General features: G+C 60.1%; 2 protein-coding genes across 6 annotated transcripts in view; one reads left to right on the top strand and one right to left on the bottom strand.

Moving 5' to 3' along the window:
* Positions 1 to 3866, top strand: part of ETNK2 (ethanolamine kinase 2) — a 19747-nt gene extending 15881 nt beyond the window's left edge. Inside the window, exons 7-8 of the mRNA XM_036442164.2 lie at positions 1292 to 1365; positions 2792 to 3866. Of these exons, the coding sequence (XP_036298057.1) occupies positions 1292 to 1365; positions 2792 to 2864 (147 nt within the window). The 3' untranslated portion in view covers positions 2865 to 3866. The remainder of the gene's footprint in view (positions 1 to 1291; positions 1366 to 2791) is intronic.
* Positions 1 to 19027, bottom strand: part of SOX13 (SRY-box transcription factor 13) — a 26622-nt gene extending 7595 nt beyond the window's left edge. The window contains exons 1-14 of one of the 5 annotated variants that reach the window (XM_036442159.2): positions 18832 to 19027; positions 16887 to 16998; positions 16716 to 16802; positions 15271 to 15443; positions 14837 to 14905; positions 14409 to 14523; positions 12003 to 12088; positions 11723 to 11885; positions 11236 to 11345; positions 10978 to 11074; positions 10549 to 10692; positions 9486 to 9702; positions 7617 to 8867; positions 4930 to 4935 (exon numbers count right to left, since the gene is read on the bottom strand). In XM_036442159.2, the coding sequence (XP_036298052.1) occupies positions 8606 to 8867; positions 9486 to 9702; positions 10549 to 10692; positions 10978 to 11074; positions 11236 to 11345; positions 11723 to 11885; positions 12003 to 12088; positions 14409 to 14523; positions 14837 to 14905; positions 15271 to 15443; positions 16716 to 16802; positions 16887 to 16998; positions 18832 to 19026 (1830 nt within the window). In that variant the 5' untranslated portion in view covers position 19027 and the 3' untranslated portion in view covers positions 4930 to 4935; positions 7617 to 8605. Of the gene's footprint in view, positions 1 to 4929; positions 4936 to 6485; positions 6492 to 7616; positions 8868 to 9438; positions 9703 to 10548; positions 10693 to 10977; positions 11075 to 11235; positions 11346 to 11722; positions 11886 to 12002; positions 12089 to 14408; positions 14524 to 14836; positions 14906 to 15270; positions 15444 to 16715; positions 16803 to 16886; positions 16999 to 18831 lie in introns of those variants that run through there. The other 4 variants (XM_045583002.1, XM_036442161.2, XM_036442162.1 and 1 more) reach the window with 4 other exon arrangements.

Raw genomic sequence — 19027 nt, 5'->3', positions numbered from 1 at the left:
CAGGAAAGAGCTCCGCTTCCTCTGTTAGCAGTTCTCACTGGGACCAGTCGTTCTTCCTAGTGTCTAACCTTGGTCTTTCATGCTAAGCACGCCCCTTCTTTATCAGAGCCTTCGGAGGAGACGGAGAATGCTCGCTCTAATAGTCCTGGTTAGGGTCCTCTGCTGACTCAGAACTCGGTCAGCCTTTCCCATCGGGCTCTTTCTGCTCCGGTTACCGTGCTGTCCGTTCTTGATCCCGTGTGCCCCTTCCTTACTCAGCGTCTGTGGTTCGTGCCAGGTCTCCACTGGTGTGTGCCCAGGAGCATGCTAACGAGCCTTACTCATGTCAGCCATGCGTAAACAAGAGTAAGTCAGCTGCCCCGAGTTTCACAATCCGCCCAGGAGCTGAAGTCAAATCGTTGCTTACCTGGGAGTTCAGCTGCCCTTTCCGTCCTCGCCCGCACAAAGCTGGTTCTCCCTCGGGCTCTTCCTCCTGACTCGTTTCACTCCACTTCTTTCTCTCGCTAAAGTTTTTAGTAATCTTTCATACGTGCTAATGGGCCTACACGTCCCCTTTAAGTCCTGAAAAAGGCAGAAAGGGGCGGGAGGTACCAGGTAGTCAACCCCAGAGCAAGCAGGACTTGGGCCGGGGTGCAGGACCCCAGCAGGGAAAATACGTGTGTCACCCCTGTTTGTTGGGGGGCAGCTGGATGCTTGGCTCTCTGGCTTCTTGAACCTGGGGTGACCTGGGCCCCTGGGCGCCTCTGGCTCTGGGGGAAACAGCTGAAAGCGTAGTGCCCGGATTCTGGCTTCTTATTCCCACATCTACGCTCATTTCCCAACCCGACCACCTCCTGACAAAAGGTAGGGGGAAGTCGCTTTAAGGGGCCATCTAGCAGGCCAGGCCTTGATGGCCATGTGGCCAGAGCACTGCTGAGGGGCACTACCTACCCCCCTTCCACTGGCCAGTGCCCTGGGTTCGCTCAGAGGCTCATCTCGCCTGGATCTGCTGGCCTTGGAGACTTGAGGAGGAGCTGCCCAGGGGCAGAAGCCAGGGGGAAGCGGTGTGGGCCGGGAGCACCATCTCGCTGACACCCCTGGGGGGTGTGGGATTCGGGGAGAACCGACTCTGTTAGAGGGAGTGGAGCCCCCAGATGCTACCCGGTGACCTCACCGCCTGTGCTGGGGAGACCCCTCCGTGTCCCCGCCAGAGTCCTGGTTCTGTGTTTGCCGGAGAGACTGCATCCCTCGCGCACACGGGGCCAGGGCCAGGCTTGGCAGGACACCGTGCCACCCTCTGCTCCGTTTGCAGGCTTCTCACTTTTTCTGGGCGCTCTGGGCCCTCATCCAGAACCAGTTCTCCACCATCGACTTCGATTTCCTCAGGTGAGTACCGGTTGACTCGGGGCGGGGAGCAGGCGGAGGGGGGAAGGAAGCTGAGGGTGTGGGGGCAAAGGACAGCCCAAATGGAACGTCCAGAGTCCACTCACCTGCTAACGTGTCCCCACCAGCCGGCCAGGGCCCGGGGGTCAGTGCTCCAGGGGAGGTCAGGAGCCGGAGCAGCTCGGAGGAGCCTGGAGTTTATGCACCTGCCCTGCCTGCCTGGCGGGCGATGACACTTTCCCTGACTCCTCCTGCAACTCCAGGGCCCTAGCCACGGGGCCTGGTGGGGATGGGACGGTGACAAACCAGTCTGAGAGGTCGTGAGCCCAGCCGTTACTCCATAGCAGCAGGGTCAGCGGTCCAGAGCAGAAGTGACTTGCTGAGGCCCCTCGGTGGTTTCATGCTTACCGTGGGGGGTGTCAGACCCCACTCCTCCTTCAGCGGCCCCCAGTGACGCACTGCAAGCTGTACCGACACCGTACTCGGACACAGACCCCATGGGTGGGTGGGGGATTACATCATGTGGGTGCATAGGTCCCTAAGGGCCAGGAATCACTTTGTTCTTCATTCTGGTCCAGCTCCTCCCCATCCGCCCTCAGCCTAAAGGGCATCACTGCCCTGGTTTCGGTGTTCACTGCCATCAGAGGTAGGCAGTCAGAGGCACAATGAGCCCATCACTGTCAGGATGGCCACTAGCAGATGAACAGAACATGGAAGTGTTGGCGAGGACGTAGAGAAACTTGCGGGGAACATTACTGAACTTCCTCACACCTTAGAGTGCCTGGAAGGCCCAGCAGGCTCACTGCTGGGTAGAAGGAGTGACATCAGGGTCTCCACGGGGTACCTTGACGCCCAAGTTTCACAATGGCCAAGAGGTAGAAGCCACCCATGCCCACCGATGGATGAATGGGTTCACAAAATGTGGTGAATTCATACAGAGGAATGCACGCAGCCCTAAAGAGCAAGCTCACACCACGTGTTACCATATGAATGGGCCCAGGGCATTGTGCTAAGTGAAATAAGCCAGTTACAAAAACAGAAGCTGTATGATTTCCGCGTCTGAAATAATGAAACTCCGCTTCACAGAAACAGGAAGAGCAGTGGTGCGAGGGGCTGGGGAGGGGACCGGGGAGTCGCCGCTTAAGGGGTTTGGAGTGTCCGTTCTGTAAAATGAAGTCCTAGAGATCTGTTGCTCAGCAGCATGAATGTACGTGACATGGCTGAACGGTAAAACGACAAAAATGACCTTGTTGGAGGAGGGTAGGCTTAGTCTGTGCTGAGAAGTAAAATTATAGTTGGAGTAAAAAATAGATAAATCAGCCTGGGCTGGGGTGGACCTGCACAGACCCGGGTGGGCTTCGTGGTGAGCAGCTGTGTGAGCCCCCAGCACGCTCCCCTCCTCACCCGGCTCCCTGCCCTGTCTCCTCAGGTACGCAGTGATCCGATTCAACCAGTACTTCAAAGTGAAGCCTCAGGTGTCTGCCTTGGAGATGCCAAAGTGACGGCGCCCCCCTCCCCCTCCTCCCCTCCGCCTGGCAGGCTGGTTCTCTGGGACTCGCGCTGTTCTGGGTCGGTCTGTACCCTGGGACGAGGTGGGAAGAGGGGACAGGTGGGTATCTGGGGAGGACACTGCCAGCCCCTCGTGGGCGCTGCTGGGACCACATTCTATTGTTTGGAGGGGCTGATGGACCTAGCTCTGGGGGTCCTCTTTACCTGGCCAGACCTGGAGGGGGGGGGGCGTGCCTGCAGCAGCAGCCATAACTGACCACAGCCACCCCCGAGAGGCCAGCGTGCTCAGCCCCGGGCCAGGCCGGAGTCTGGGCTGCCTTAGAGATGTCTTTGACCCGCCCCCCCCCCCCCCCGGCTTGGGGAGGGGAAAGGTGGGAAGGTCCTTTCTACCTCCAGTGCCCTGAGCCTGCAGCCATCGCCCACAGGCCCCAGGTGGGAGGTGTGGAGCCCAAACCAGCGCCATGCCAACTCTTGACAGGTGGATGTACTTAAAGGGGGAAGGGGGCTCTCGAAGGGTTTGAGACCTTCCTAGCAACTGCCTCATCCGCGATCATTCTCGGAGCCAGATCCAATCAAATAGCCCTTCCCAAACCTTAGCCCAGGGCCTTGTCCTGTGCTCTCTGCTCTGTGCCGCCCCCTGCAGCCTGCTGGGAGGAAGGCCAGGGAACGCCACCATAGCCTGGCTCTACTTCATGCCATGGCTCGGCCGGAGGGGCCCGCAGCCTTGTTCCTGCCTCTGCCTTCCAGGCATCTGTCTCTCCATGGCCGCCCACTTGGGGTTGACCAGTGGGAGCCAAGGAGCAGGCGGGCCCAGGGCTCTCGGGCAAGCTGGAGCCTGGGTCGGATCTGTCTGAAGGTGCTGACAGCATTGACTCGCCAGTCTCCACCTCCTTTCTGCCCTCACAGCCCCCCGGGCCCTCAGCCTGGGCCCATCAAGTGATTCATTTGTAAATTATCTTGATTTTTCTGCATTAAAAATGGCCATTTCTGGATCACTCTGTGTCCGAGTGCAGCTGAGGAGGCTTTGACTGGAGAGTGTGGTTAATATGCCTGTGGTGGGGGGCGGCGGGGGTTCCAGCCCCGCTGGGGTCCCCTCGGGTGAGCCAGGGGCCCCATGCACTGGATGCACTTGGCTTGCCTGGCCCCTGGTTTGGGGTAGATCTGGTGGCTGCTGCCTTTGACCCTCTTGCTAGAGTCATTTGGCCCCAGGAGGATGCTGCTTGGAGGGGATAGGCTGTGGACTCCTGGACTGGGTGGCTTTATCCAGAGGAACCAGTGGGACACTGAGGGGAAGTCCTCTGGCTCTGCCCGCCCGGAACCCATCTGTCCCTCTCAGAAGGCTCGAGGGAAGGGAGCAGGAGCTCCAGGTGAGCTGGGGTGCCCCTCTCAGATTGCTAGGGCTGCCCTCCCTAGACTGGGCAGCAGGGCCTCCAGGCACCCCTCCCCCAAGGTGCCCCATGCCCTTAGGGGCAGTATCGGCCCGGCCAGGTGGACTCTGGCTGTTTGGCTTTTGCCTGTAAAAATACCAGGGTTCCATGGCAACTACTGAGCCAAGCCTGGCCTGCAGCTGGAACTGCCTCCAAGGTCCCGGTGACCCACTGTGGGTGGGCCCCAGTGGGCACAGGACCGAGCCTAGGGGTGCCAATGGTGCACGGGTGGTGCCGGGACTGGGCAGAGCAGGCCTGCGGGCTCTCCGTGGGGGCCAGGTCATGGGGCAGCCTTCCTGTGGACTGAAGGGCAGTGCCCGCTCTTTGTTCCTCTCAGATCCACCTCCGGAGCTGAGGGCAGGAACGACCCTCCTCCCGGGCCTTGATGCCATAGTGTCGGCTGGTGTTGCAGTGGTGAGCAGGGCATGGCTGGTCCAGGGACCCCCAGGTACCGTTCTGGCCCCTATGGGCTTGGTCACCACATTCAAAAGGGTGTTAACCTGCACGCACCTCCTACTTCTTCTTTGGGAAAGCATCCTTATTCCTCAGTTCTCCAGGGACGAGGGCAGGTGGAGCAGAGTGGGTGAGAGTTTAGGCACATCCTCCATGAGCCTTGGAGTCTCACCGTCACTGCAGACTGGCAGCACTGGACTTTTTTAGACCCAGCAGGCACTGCGAACAAAGCTTGCCTGGGCAGGATTCACCTGCTGGGCTCGGATCCTTGGCCTGGGCAGGGGGGAGGCGGAGGCAGAGAATGACCTTGTAACCCAGGTAATGATTCAGGACACACTGTTCTTGATTTTGTAACCAATCCACCTGCCCCCATCCTCCTCTCCTGGCAGGGGGCGGGGCTCCGGGGCACCAACACAGGCTCCCAGGGAGGGAGGCAGGGCTTCTCCGGCCCCACAACCATGCCAGCACATGGCTGTCTCTGTAGCTCCGATGAGGTTAGGACTGTGGTCTGCAAACTGCGGTCGTGAGCCACATGCGGCTCTTTGGCCCCGTGAGTGTGGCTCTTCCACAAAATACCGCAGCCTGGGAGAGTCTATTTGAAGAAGTGGCTTTAGAAGAAGTTTAAGTTTTAAAAATTTGGCTCTCAAAAGAAATGTCAATCGTTGTACTGTTGATATGTGGCTCTATGGACTAAGGAGTTTGCCGACCACTGGGTTAGGACAAGGACTCCTGGTGTGGGAGGGAGCAGTACTGGCCTCAGTTTCCGAGGCCAAGAGGACCTGGGAGTAGGGGTGCAGGAGTAACTTGGGGTGGCAGGGGGTGAGGGTGAGGATGAGCACAGCTGGGGATGTCCTGCCCAGGCCCCCTGCGTTAGGTTGGGAGCGCACAGGGTGGTAGTGGAGACTGGAGGGTCGGGTATAGATGGACAGAAGTTGAAATGAGCAACTCTCCCAGGTGACCACTAGAGGGCAGGCGCAGCAGCCAGTCAGGCTTCTCTGCCCCAGGACCACCTGCATCTCCTCAGCAGCCAGGGAAGCTGGGCTCTGCTGTGGAGACACAGGGTGGGGAGGGCCGAGGTGAGGCCTAATGGGTAAACCAGGGTGGGATAAACCACCCCAGGTCAGCAGCCAGGATGACCCCTAGATCCAAAGGGCGCAGTGGCCGAGTGTTGAACTATGAATCAGCAGGTCCCCGTCCAATTCTGGAACCCCGTCAGGGCACATGCCCGGATTGTGAGCTCAGTCCTCAGTGGGGGGCCGTGCAGGAGACAGCCGATCAATTCTCATCACTGATGCTTCCATCTCCCCCTCCTTTCCTCTCTGGACCCTCCTTGTTGGGGGTCTTCCAAGTTGTGGCCCTGGAATCAGCCACACCCAACTTCTCTCTCCAGCACCCTCTCCAGGAGCCTCTGCTGGAACATTTCCTGTGGTGGGAGGTTCACCACCACTCTGAACATCTTTGTCACAAAGTTCTATTTTACTCTTAAGCCAAAATACTGGCCCTGGAGAAGCATCCAGAGGAGCGGCAGGTTGTTGGCATCTGACGTTGAGGTAGTCTTACCCTTCCCTCATCTGTTAGCCAGGGTCCCTGAGGGTCCCTCTGTCCGAGGGCCCGCCTCCGGCCCCTTCAGTGTGACCGCAGCCTTTCCTAGTGAGGGCCTAGGACCGCCATGATGCACCCGGGGCCTGGCCGGCGGGGTGCACACTGGCTCATCTCCTCCCTTTTTGTGAGCACGTGCCTCTGTTACTCCAACCCAGATCTGACTCTCTCACAGCTCTGCCATTCGGCTCTGCTGCTCCCGTTCCGTATTAGCAGGATTGGTTTTTAACGAGTCTTTTTATGGGTCCCTGTTAATGTCCATGCTGGGAGTTTTAATCTATCATGTGGCCCTGAAACCCATCTTTAGAGGCCCCGGGCTTTCACTGGGTTCTCAAAGGCGCCTCTTAAAGGGGTAAGAACCAGGGATAAGGCTTAGCCTGCTTGTTTTTGGATGAGGACAATGAGGCCCAAAGGGGAATCCTGACACCACCTCCCCCCCCCCCCGCCCCACTACCACCACCACCACCCCCACCCGCGCCACACACACACACACACACACACACACACACACACACGCGCGCATGTGGCCATGTGGCTAGTTGTGGGAGAACCCAAGCTTCCTGGCTCGTTACAGCGTTTTGTTTCACCTTCTGTCCTGGGCCTGGGAGGACCCTTTGGAGTGAGGTCTGGCTTTGGCTCTCCCCCATTCAGTGCGCGCTGTGGGCTGGGGACAGGGTCAGGGAGCGGCAGGCGGGAACGGGATGGGAGGGGGTGGAGTTGAGCCTCCGCCTGGAGGTCCCTCGAGCGGCCACGAGGGCACTGTGCCCGAGCTGGTGGCACACTTAGGGTCCCCTGACTCGAGCCTGCCTTCCCCCTCCCTCGTGCAAGGGCCCGTGACTCTGAGACGGCCTGCCTTTATTACACCCACAGAAAACAAAAAACTTCCAAGTGTAAACAGGAGAATGTGCTGGTTAAGTTACTCATCATCTTATTATTAACAAAATAAAGCACTATGTTTACAGTCATAAAAAAAGAAACAGCCTGGAGAGGCGGGCTCTGGGGAGAAGATGGGGGTAGGCACAGACTCCACACCTGCCCCTGTGGGACTTGGGGTCCCCTTCCTCCTCTGGCCCACCTGGGTCTTTGGAGTCATGCCGATGAGACTTAACTTCCTTAAGGAAATAACCTATGAAGTGATCGGGAGCAGTGTCAGGCCCCCGGTGCAGAGTGAGGGGCAGGCGGGGAGCGGGCAGAGCTGTGTGGGAGGGCAGGAGGGCTCTCCCCCTGGAGGCGAGGGCCGGGTTTCCCTCATTCAGCCCTGTGCACAGGAGCCCGCTCTCCAGGCCTTCCGTCACTGACGGGAAGGGGGCGCCACCCGCCCTCCTGCTCCCACTGCTGGCACTTGGGTGGGGCTAGGGTCTGGGCCAGGGGCCAGAGCTCCTTGGAGGCCGAGCACACTCCCAGGCTTCTGGGAGCTGACAGAGGCTGTGGGGACCCACCAGCAATCAGGGAGGGGGTGAACGGGCGGGCGGGGAGGCCAGGGGGGCCCAGGGTCCTTCAGAGACCCAGAGTGACCAGGGAGAGCAGCAGTCAGACACCAGGAGGGGAGAGAGGGAGACAGGGCCCTGCAGAGACGAGGACAGAAACGCACACGAGGTGGCACAGAACCTGAGACACCCAGACTGACAGAGGTAGCCATGTGGGGACAGAGAGAGCTCAGAAAGAGGCCCCCAGAGAAGCCAGACAGCATCTGGGGACACACAGGAACTCAGCAACAGTGCCTGGCACACAGTGGGCACTCAATAAATAGGCAGTGAACGACGGGTGAACACGCGTGCGCACACACGTGCACGCACACAGCAGCCAGAGGCACACAGGGCTTGGCGGCGCTAAGACAGAGGGACAGCCAGGCCTTCCTGCACCGAGTACAAAGCGATCCCGGTGAGAGAGGAGCCGTGCGCGCGTGTGGAGGGGGGTCGGGGGGGTCTGTCCCATGGTGGCTGGGCCCGCCAGGACAAGAATGGGAACAAAGCGTGTGGCTCCCGGGAGATGGGTCTGAAGCTGCCAATCCCCCAGCAGGGGAGACCTGCAGGAGGGGAGGGTCATACAGTGTCCCCTGGCCATGAGCCCCCAAGACCCAGCTCAGCCATCACCACCACGCAGGCCCTGCCATGTAGCCATGCCTGCGGGCGTGGTGGGGAGGGGGCCTGCGTCTCCAGGGACACAGCTGTGCCCTCTCCCAGCCTCTCAAGTCCAAGTACCAACGGAGTCCAGACGAGCCGGCTGCGCCCCCTGCTGAGGCCGTCCCCCCCGGGTCAGTCTGTGAGCACCACCAGCTCCCCGTCGCTCTTCTCCTCGCCCTCCGAGTCCTCGTCCTCGCTGTACCGGTACATCTCCCCATCTGCCACCGAGTGCCGGTCCTCCGGGGCCTCGGCCTCCTCCCGGAGGCTGCAGGTGTTCACGATGACGGGCATGCTGGGGTCCAGGCCTCGGGGCACGTAGTGCTCCACCGGGGGCGGTGCCACCCGCGGGTACAGCACTTCCGGGGCGCTCATCTGCATCTGGTCTGCCTGCGGGCTTCAGGGCGGACAAGAGGGGGTTACTCAGCACCTTCCCCTCCCGCCCCCGCTCCCCTCCGGGCCTCCTCCGGCCGGGCCCTCCCTCTCTCACACACACCCCCCCACCCCCGCCACCCTCCCCTGTCTGATGCCACAGGCACTGTCAGCGACAGCCCCGCACGCACAGGTGGTCTCAGGGTCACAGATTTGTCCAAGAGATGTTCCCGGAGGACTGTGCCTGAATCCCACTTGCGGAAACTGTGTGTTTAAATGCTTGCTTTGGTCAAGTCAGGAATGGTATCCCTGACGTTTTACTGAGTTTGTCGGAAATGGGGTCCACAGGCATGTTTCTCCAGGTGCATGCCAGCCCCCCACCCACTCACCAATGTATACCCTGGGCCACTAGGTACCCACCACACATAGCTGCCCCTGCAGCCACACGCGGAGCCCCAGCCACACACGCATGATGCTCACACACACCTATGCGCACATATATACACACAGCCAATAGACAGGCACATGCAGTCACAAAGGCAAGTCACATATCAACGCCCACGCCCACACACACACACACACACACACACACACACACGTCTCAGCCACCGGGGGCGGGGGGCAGGGGGAGAGGGCTGCTCACGGCGGCAGGTAGCTCTGGCGGGCGTCCTGGCGCCGGGTCCGCATCAGGGCCTTGTACTCGCCCACCCGCAGCCGCTTGCCCTCCACGATGCAGGTGCGCTTGGGCCGCGGCTTGTACTTGTAGTCCGGGTACTTCTCCAGGTGCTGCCGGCTCAGCCGCGCCTGCTCCTCGTAGTAGGGCTGCTTCTCCTGGTTGGTCATGGACTTCCAGCGGGAGCCTGGCCCCGCCCCGGGACAGGCAGGCAGTCAGCGCTGGCTCTGCCCGCCACCCCCAGCCCCCTCCCTGGAGGCACCGAGAAGGTTTTCACTCCCAGAGAGATGCAAAAGCACTTAGCTGGGCCCCTTGGATGTCAGGCAAATGAATGAATGAAGTTGGCACGTATATACTGTCCGTGTTACGATGCAGCACCCACACACATTCCTAACTACCCACCCAGCAACTTCTTGGAGGCCTCTTGTCTGCACGATTTGCACAAACAAAAGAGCAGCTACCGCAGGCCCCCAATAAAACGGGCTTCCCGCTCAGGACAGTGTCCGGTGTCTGTGCTCACAGACAGGCACTGACACGGAAGGAGCCTCGGTCTTAAAAACCCACTGCCCTCTTCTCGCCTCACCCGCCCCACCCTACACCCCACGGTGGCCTCCAATCAGGAAACCCCACTTAAAGCTTTCTACTGCCCAGCCGGTGTGGCTCAGTGGTTAAGCATCAACCTATGAACCAGGAGATCACGGCTCGATTCCCAGCCAGGGCACATGCCCGGGCTATGGGCTCGATCCCCAGGAGGGGGTGTGCAGGAGGCAGCCAATCCATGGTTCTTTCTCATCACGGATGTTTCTATCTCCCTCTCCCGTCCTCTCTCTGAAATCAATAACAAAACAAAAAAAACTTAAAAAATGGTATAAGACCCCAGGGCCCAGCTCTCCTACATCCCGCCCGACTCCCACACCCCATCAGACTCCTCCAGAGTTCAACACGGTGTGGATTGTCACCAAGCAAGCCCAGAGGCCGCTGCAACCAAATCCCGCTGGACTGTGGCTCTGGGACCCCGACCTCCCGCCCTTACCGAGGATCTTGCTGATACTGGAGTTGTGCATGTCCGGGAAGGCCTGCAGGATCTTCCTGCGCTCGTCCTTGGCCCACACCATGAAGGCGTTCATGGGCCGCTTGATGTGGCTGCTGTTGCGGGACTCGGGGAAGTGGCGGGAGCCTGGGGGACAGGGGCGGGGTCAGCAGGGCGGCAGGAATAGGGGAGGGCTGTCTGTCGGGCCAGCAGAAAGAACGCCCCAGGGTTAACCACTAGGGCGCGCCAGGGACCCCCACAGCACCCAGGGGTGGCCAGCAGCAAGATGCCGGCAGAGGCTGGGCCAGGGGCCAGGGGCCCAAGGACGGACAGATACATACAGGACTCCACAGACAGGACCTGCCCACTCTGGCCCTGGGGGCAGCAGGGGCGGACTCTCCTGCCCACCAGCTCGGGGCCCGGGGCCCTCACCGTCCACGTCGCAGCCCAGCATGGCTTCCTCCAGAGGGTGCACGCAGCTCTCCTCCAGTCGCTCCTTCACTGGGGACATGTCCAGGCTGATGAGGTCCTGGGGTTGACGGACAACCTGTACATCAGCCTCTCTCTGTCACCCCGCTTCCCACCTCCGCCCCCCCACCTCTCCCTTTAGTGGCCTCCACCCCTGTCTTCCCCCGCCCCCCCCCCCCCCCATCGGTTCCCTGCTCCCAGGCACCGGGGAGTGGGCCCTACCTTCCGGAAGGGCGGGTTGGGGGAGCTGTCCAAGGCCCCGCTCTGGCTGTGCAGCAGCTGCCGAGCATCCTGGATGGCCTTGGTGACCGCGTCCCCTTCGCCGAGGAAGCCTGCGGGGCAGGAAGGAAGGGACAAGAGAAAGGAGTTAAGGGCTCGCCCCCATGCCACGCCCCACCCCGTGCTCCCTCGGGCCCCTTCCCAGGGCTGTTGCACTGCACATCCTCAAGGGGGTGCCATTTACCGGCTGTCGTGTCAGCAGACTGGAACTAAGGATAGTTCGCCCTGAAAACGGTGCAACCCAGGGGCCTGAACCCCCTGAGGCCAGGGAGCCAGGCAGATATGGTGAGGGTGGGGAGGAAGGAACTAAAAGGGGGCCAACCAGAGCAAGTCTAACCTAGAGGGCAAAGGTCATTCCCAAGGTCCTATCACACTCCCTGCTCGCCCCTAGACGGGGGCTGAGGGAAAGTACCAGAGGTAGGAAGCTTACCCAGAGGCAGGCTGGGGGGGCTGGACTGCAGGTCCCGCGTGGGAGCCCCGTGGCTGGGGGGGCGGGGTCCACAGTTGCTCATCTTCAAGCTGGGGGAGCTCGAGGCGTTGGGGAGCTCGAGGACCTTGGGCTTGGCCGTGAGGTTCAGGGGCTGGGAGGGTTCCTACGAGAGACCCAGAGGCAGAGGGTGAGAGACACCCAGGGAGCATGACCAGGACAGCCACGGCGGCGGCCAGCCCGCCAGCCCACCCGCCCAGCGAGGGCGTGGGCACCCCAGTACCTGCAGCGGGTGGTGGGCGGCCATGGCCCCCGGCCTCTTCACAGCCGGGGCCTGGGGGCTGTGCAGCAGCTGGAGCGGGTACTCCACTGTGGAAAGGCGGCAAGGAGAGAGGTCCCGGGTGAGCACAGGACAGCATGGCGAGGTCCCAGCAGCACCACGTGCACGAGGCTCGGAGCCGGCCCTGCTTGCTTCCAACCACTGCGCCCCCAGCCCCGAGGTGCTGCGAAGGGGGACCACCTGGGCCCTCCCACCACCGCCTGCTCGCCCACAGGCATCGCCACCATCCTGCCCTTCCCAGCCACAGGGCCAGGGTTCCCAGCCTACGGTGAAATGAGAGCGGGGCACCACCTACTCACTCTACAGGCTCTTGTATGTTGGACCTACTGTGTGCAGGGTACAAAAGCAGCTGCCTGTCGTGTAGCCTGTCACCCGTGCCTTATTTCACAGTAATCCTTACTGAGTCTGTAATCGGTGCTCAATGCATCGTCCCATGTTACAGAGAAGGACACTGAGACCTGGAGGAGTTACATGGGCTGCCCACATAATCGACAGGAGCACCGACGTGTGAACCCGGGTCCCCAGCCTGTCCTCTCCCCTCTGCACAGCACTCTCTTCTTCCCCGTCTACCTCAGTCTCCTTAGCCAGGCCCAGAAGCAAGGAGTGGACAGTTCAGATGGAGAGAGCCATGCAGACAAATCACCGACCACGCGGCCCATACATGGTCATATGGGCCGAGTAGCGAGCATTCAAGAGAACTTGGTTCCAGATGGAGGGGTGGAGCAGTGCTTGGGGGCACTGAGACGTGAGCTGACCCTGGCAGGTGCACAGGGTAGCCGAAGTGGTGGTATATGAGACCAGGATGTGGGCGGTGAGACGGGCACAGGGTGGGCAAGGTGAGCTTGGGAAGGCTTAGCTCTGGAGCTTGGACCCCAGGGTATAGGGGATGGGGCTTAGGAAGGGGTATGTGTCGGCCTGCAGGCCCCCTGCTTACTACAATTCTGGAGCAAACGAGGCAGGTGGCCGCCTGGCCATCCAGGTCTCCCTCAGCTTATTTCACGCCTCCCTTGTCCACAAAGTATGTGGCCCCTCCCCTGAGCAGGCCCCTGCCCTCCTCACCCCTGCGGCTCTATGTTCACCTGGAACATAGAGCCTTGGTTTGTGCTGCTGCCCTCCCCTCCCCCTCTCCCCTTCCACCCTCCCCACAGCCCACGGAATCTCCCCTCACGGCGGGGTCAGGGGGCTGACAGGGAGCTGTGCCGTGGCCAGAGGTGTGGTGGGAACCTGTCCGACTCCCCGGAACAGGGAGGGTGGCCGGAGGAGGCGCCGTAAAAGCTACTCCCCTTCCCGGGGCCATTACAGGCAGCGCTTCTGCCCTGACCGCGACCACCCCCCAAGGAATCCAGGTCGTGGCCTAACGCTTCTGTCTCTGCCTCTGTCCCACTGTCACAGCCCTCCTTCAGGCTGTCACCTGCTAGTGCTGGAGTCCCCTCAGCTGCCGCCTACCAGGTGGTGTTCTACCTTCAGGCGGTCCCCTCCATGCCCTGTCCCCCTCAGCCAGCACGACAACACATCCTCTAAACCACATGTGTCAAACACAAGGCCCGCGGGCCAAATCCGTCCCGCCAGGCCTTGCAATGTGGCCCGCACCGCGCTGTCATCAGTGCACTCCACTGCGTTTCCATCACAATGACAGTTTATTACTGTTCAGTAAACCATTCAGCCCGCGATTTAGGCTGGATTTTAGATTTTGGCCCCTTCTCTGATTGAGTTCAACACCCCTACTCTAAAGGTTCAAGCACACCCCACAGCCTGCAGAACAGAGCCCAGCTCCGCACTGTCCCCACTGCCCTCCCAGCACGTCCCACCACCCAGGCACACGCCCCTCAGTCCCCCCGCCTCTCCCGTGCCCTCCACCCTCAGCCCCGCTCCACCCTTACAAGTCACTCTCCCAGGACCCAGGCAAGAGCCAGCTCCTCCAGACACCGTCCCAGAGCCCCTGGTTCCCGGCAAACTTCTCCCTCCCTCTCTCCCTCCCTCCCTCCCCAAACTGAACTCCTGGATTCCCCGTGGCCACCCCACAGCTACGCGGCGTGTGACGCGGCCGGGGGGCGTCTCAGGGACAGGGCAGGGCGCGCGTGTGCTGAGGCCAGGACACGAATGTGGAGGGAGGGCCCCGAGTGAACGTTGGAAATACTAACATTCTGGTACCGTAACTGGAACAGAGCTGGGGAGACCAGGCCAAGATGTGCTCAGTGTGGAAGGCACTGTGCTAGTGTGCCTTCTCCCAGTGACTCACAAACAAGGGCTCTCCTTCCCTGGGCGAGGCCCAGAAAGCCCACACCACTAGTTCGTGGGGGAGTGTGGTCCAGCCCCCCCCTCCCCTCAGGCACTGCCCTCCACACTCACCTGGTTTGCAGGGGATTGGCTGGATGGGCAAAGCCAGCTGGGAGTCCGGGGTGACAGGGAGGGGTTGGTGGCTCGGAGGGAAGGCTGGGATCATGACGTAAGGCATATTGACCTGCTGAGAGCAAAGAAAGCCTGTGTGAGGGCCCCAGACAGACGGCAGGCTTGGGGATGAGAGGCGCAGGGCCTGGGGCAGGGACCATCTTCCGGAGGCTCTACCTGACCCCGCACCACCTCTGTGGGCTGTCCGCCTGCCCTCAGGTCCCAGCTGGGAGGAGGAAGCCGGGGGAGGGGAGGGGAGCAGGACTGAGCCCCCTCCTCAGGGGCACATCTGAATGATCCCGCCTGCCCCTGGGTCCCAGACCTCCTCCCAGCAGGTGCCAGCCCCTCAGCTCCAGCGCCCCCACCGCCCAGCCCGCCCCTCCCATCACCTGGATCTGCTGCTGAAGGACGTTGATTTTGTGCTGCTGCTGGATTAGCTGTTGCTGCTGCTTAGCGATCTGGCAGAGGGGAGAGGAGGCAAAGGGGGCGTGGGCTCGGGCCCCGGGTCCCAGGTCCCACCTCCCAGATCCTTCTAGGCCCCACCACACCCAGCTTCCCAGGAGCCAGACAAGGAGGAGAGCTGAGCCAGCAAGAAGCAGAACAGCCTACCCACAGCATTGATTCTCCTTTGGCTGGGAGCTCTACCTTCCCTCAGAGGCCAGCGATGGAGGTCGGGCAGGACCCTTCAGCATCCCCTGCCCCCGACGCCCCCTCCTGCCTACCCCTTGGGGGCCACACCGGCAAAGCCTGCCCCCCAAAGTGCTCCCCTCCAGGCCCTGAGAGTCCCGCCCCCTGGGAAGAGAGCCACACCGAGCCGGCCTACCTGCTCCTGCTGCTGGCGGGCCAGCTCCATCTGCTGCTGCTGCTTCTCGAACAGCATGGCCGCCATGTTCTTCTGCTCCGAGTGGGCGGTCAGGAGCTGGTCCCGCAGGGTGGACAGCTGATGGATCATGACCAGCAGCTGGAGCTCCTTCTCCGCCAGGCTCTCCTGGGTCCCTGTTCCGAGGGAAGCGGTGCTGTCGGTCACCTGTCTACACCCATCGCCTGATACGCAGGAAACAATTATGCAGCCTCAGGCCCGAGAGGGGTGACGGAGGTGGCGGACACAGGAGCCCTGCCCCCGAGGGGGCTCCACATCGTGCTGTCGGACAACCAGCTGCCCCTGGAGATGCTGACGGTAGGGCATCTGGGCCCTGCCCACCCCTTGGACATCCTCCAGTGCCCAGGGCCACAGGGTCAGAGTGCACAACCATCCCCCAAGCGCGGCTCAGCGGACATGCTCAGACTCTGAAGCAAGACAGACCAGGAGTCAAATCCCCCCCTGGCAGCCATTGTGCCCAGGAGCTGCGGGCAAGATACCAACTTCTCGGCGCTTGAGTTTTTTAATCTACAAGTGAGCACACAGGGTTGAAGGATAAGGAAGGCAAAAGGTTTAGCCCAGGATCTGGCAACCAACACCTGCTAGTGCTTCCCTGCCCTCCGATTATTGCCACGCAGATGCAGAAGTGTCAGGCCAAGGCCCTGAGCCTTGGAATTACTCGTCTATAAAAACCAATAAAATTGCCGAAACCAGTTTGGCTCAGTGGACAGAGCAATCAACACAAGGCCGGGCAAAGGTCCCGCAGCCTTCATTGCCGAACCGCGTGTCATCACTGCACTTGCTGCGTTTCCATACTGACAGTTTTACGTTCAGAAACCACTCGTCCCCGATTTAGGTGGGTTTCGATTTGGCCCCTTTTGATGAGTTTTGACCCCCTCGAGTATCAACCCGGACGAACGTCCTGTTCATCCGCTCAGGGCATTACCTTGTTGCAGGCACATCCCCAGTTGGTGGAAGGGCAACTCATTGATGTCTCTCTCAATGTTCTAACGCTTTTTTTCTTCTCCTCTGTAAAAATCAATAAAATACTTTTTTTTTAAATTAAAAATCAATAAAATATATTTTAAAAAAAGAAGAAGAAGAAAGAAAAGGAATGTTCGGGTCAGTTTATCGTCAGACCTGGGAAGTGGCAAGGGTCCCTGCTGAGAGCCCGAACCCGTACCCATGAGGCTCACTTCCCACCAGGCCTGTCCTGCCTGGGAGTGAGCAGACCTCATGCTGGGGCCCCGGTGTGTGCTGGCCGGAGGCAGGCAGGAGCGGGTGGCACAGCCCAGCTCTGAGACACAGCGCGCTCCGAGAACCGCCCTGTCAGCCCAGGCTGCGCGGCCAGGCTGGGAGGAGGGGCAGGGGTCAGCCATCCCTCCCCGGCCCGCCCCCGGGGCCTTCACCTTTGACATCCTTTGTTTCCACGGAGCTTCTTCCCAGAAACCTCTCCTTCCAGTCACTGGACAGCAGCTTCTCGATGGCCGGCACAACTGGAAGACAGTGAAGGCGTGAGGACCACGCTGGCCCCACACCGCCCTGCCCCAGGCCCCATCTCTAACAAGACAGATGCTTACCCTCCTTTAAATTCCGGTTGAAGTCCAGCTTCTCCTGGCTCCCAGAAGCAGCCTCCGCGTTGCCCGGTCTCTTGGGATCGGGGGACACATTGCTCTCTGGCGAGCTGCAATCCTGTAGGGCACCCCGGATGCCCCTGTCACCTCCAGGAGAGGGGGGCCGGCTGCAGCCTGGGCTGAGCACCCCGGAGATGTCCACAGTAGGCCCTCCCTCCCCCACCTTCCCTACCTCTGCTCTGATTTGCCTGATTTCCTAAAGAGAATAAGAGGCTTAAAGACAAGCCACCAGGCTGGGTCCAGGCTGTGACTCAGGTCCTGCCTGGATCTCACAGGAGTCCCTGAACTTCTCTGAACCTGCCCCGGCCTCTGAGAACGGAAACACGCCCGTCACGGGACTGTGCTGGGATAAAGGGAGCGATGCCCGTGGCCAACAGCCAGCGTGCTCCTCCCTTGCACGTACATACCCACCGCTCCACCCAGGTGGGTTACCCCGAGGGCCCCCCACCCCACCTCGCCAACCCACTGCAGACGGATCAGGAGAATTCTCATGTTTTCAGTTCTGGGGCTTGCGGTCTATCACGAGACTTCTTTTAAACGGGATTAGCTTGTAAGAACATGTAATAAATAACCTCAGAAGGCAATGGGTATTTAATTGTAAAGTGCCCTCTAACATTTATGTAGAAAGTTTTGGGTACCTCGTTCGACAGAAACCTATCAGGCCACTGGGTAAAGCTAGCAATACAGCTACTGGTCCGCAATATGTTAGGATACTGACCCCTCTTGTCCTCTGACTCCTCTCCTCTGAGATCCAGCTTCAGGCCTCCTCCTCCAGGAAGACTTCCCTGATCACCATCCAGCCCCCTAACCTGCTCCCACACACGCCTCCAGGCTGGACCCTGCTCAGCACTCTGCAGCCCTCCTATTTCCTCCTCACCCGGCTTTTAATTGTATATTTATTCCCTTTTTACGTCTCTTACATGGAATCACAGCATTTCTGAGTGCTGCGAGAATCCTTACTGCTCCTGTAGCTCAGCGCCTTCATTTTAAGGAGAGGCATTGGATTGTCCTAATGGCAACTTAACCCTGGCTGTGGTAATAAGACTGACTTTCTTAAATCAGATGAGAAAGCTGGTGGGACTGCCTCTAAGCCAGTGTTTCCCAAACTTCTCTCATGATGAGAATCACCTGGTGGAGTTGTTAAACTACAGATTCCTGAATCCCAACTAAGAAGTGCTAAACTAGAATTTTTGGGAACATATAGGTAAAATTGTTTACTTAATACAATTTTACCTAAATGTTCCCAAAAATTCTAGTTTAGATCACTAGTTCCCCAAAATTCCCTAAGCTTAGAGCACTAGTTAAGTATACAATTTTACCTATATGTTCTCAAAAATTTACCTATATGTTCCCCAAAAAAAGCTAAACTTTTTGAGTATAATCCTTTCCTGCCGAAGCCGGTTTGGCTCAGTGGATAGAGCATCGGTCTGCGGACTAAAAGGTCCCAGGTTCGATTCCGGTCAAGGGCATGTACCTTGGTTGCAGGCACATCCCCGGTAGGGGGTGAGCAAGAGGCAGTTGGTCGATGTTTCTCTCTCATCAATGTTTCTAGCTCTCTCTCTCTCTCCCTTTCTCTCTGTTAAAAAATCAATAAAATATATTTTTTTTTTAAAAAAGTATCCTTTCCTCCCAACTAGTCCTTGGGGGAAGGCCTGCTCACACAGGTGAGCGTCAGTACCAGGCGAGCAAGCGCAGGTGTGAGTCCACGTCCGCGCGGACAGGTGGCCCCAATGAACGTGGCCACTCCTCCCCACTCACCTAAGTCTCGCCCCAGAGCTGACAATGTCTGCCTGCCCCTCCATCCAGCTGGGGGGCCGGGGGCGGGGAGGGGTGGGGTGCGTGGATGCGGTGGGGACACTGACCCAGGAGCCCCTGGGAAAGCGCTGGGCACCTGGGCTGGAGCTCGGGAGTCAGCAGCATCCTGGGCGGCTCGGGCCAGGCCTCCGGGCTGGGGGTCAGCCGTGGCGGCCGGGCCCGGGGGGGCCTCGGGGCAGGGCTCCTTCCCCTCGGACTTGAGGGCGCAGTTCACCATGGCGCCACCGCCGTCCGGGGCCAGCTGGGCAGAGCCGGGGCTCCTCATGGACATC

Source organism: Pipistrellus kuhlii, unplaced genomic scaffold (genome assembly GCF_014108245.1).
Source record: "Pipistrellus kuhlii isolate mPipKuh1 unplaced genomic scaffold, mPipKuh1.p scaffold_m20_p_18, whole genome shotgun sequence".
NCBI classification, from domain to species: domain Eukaryota; kingdom Metazoa; phylum Chordata; class Mammalia; order Chiroptera; family Vespertilionidae; genus Pipistrellus; species Pipistrellus kuhlii.
This window is presented reverse-complemented; position numbering and strand designations above follow the sequence as displayed.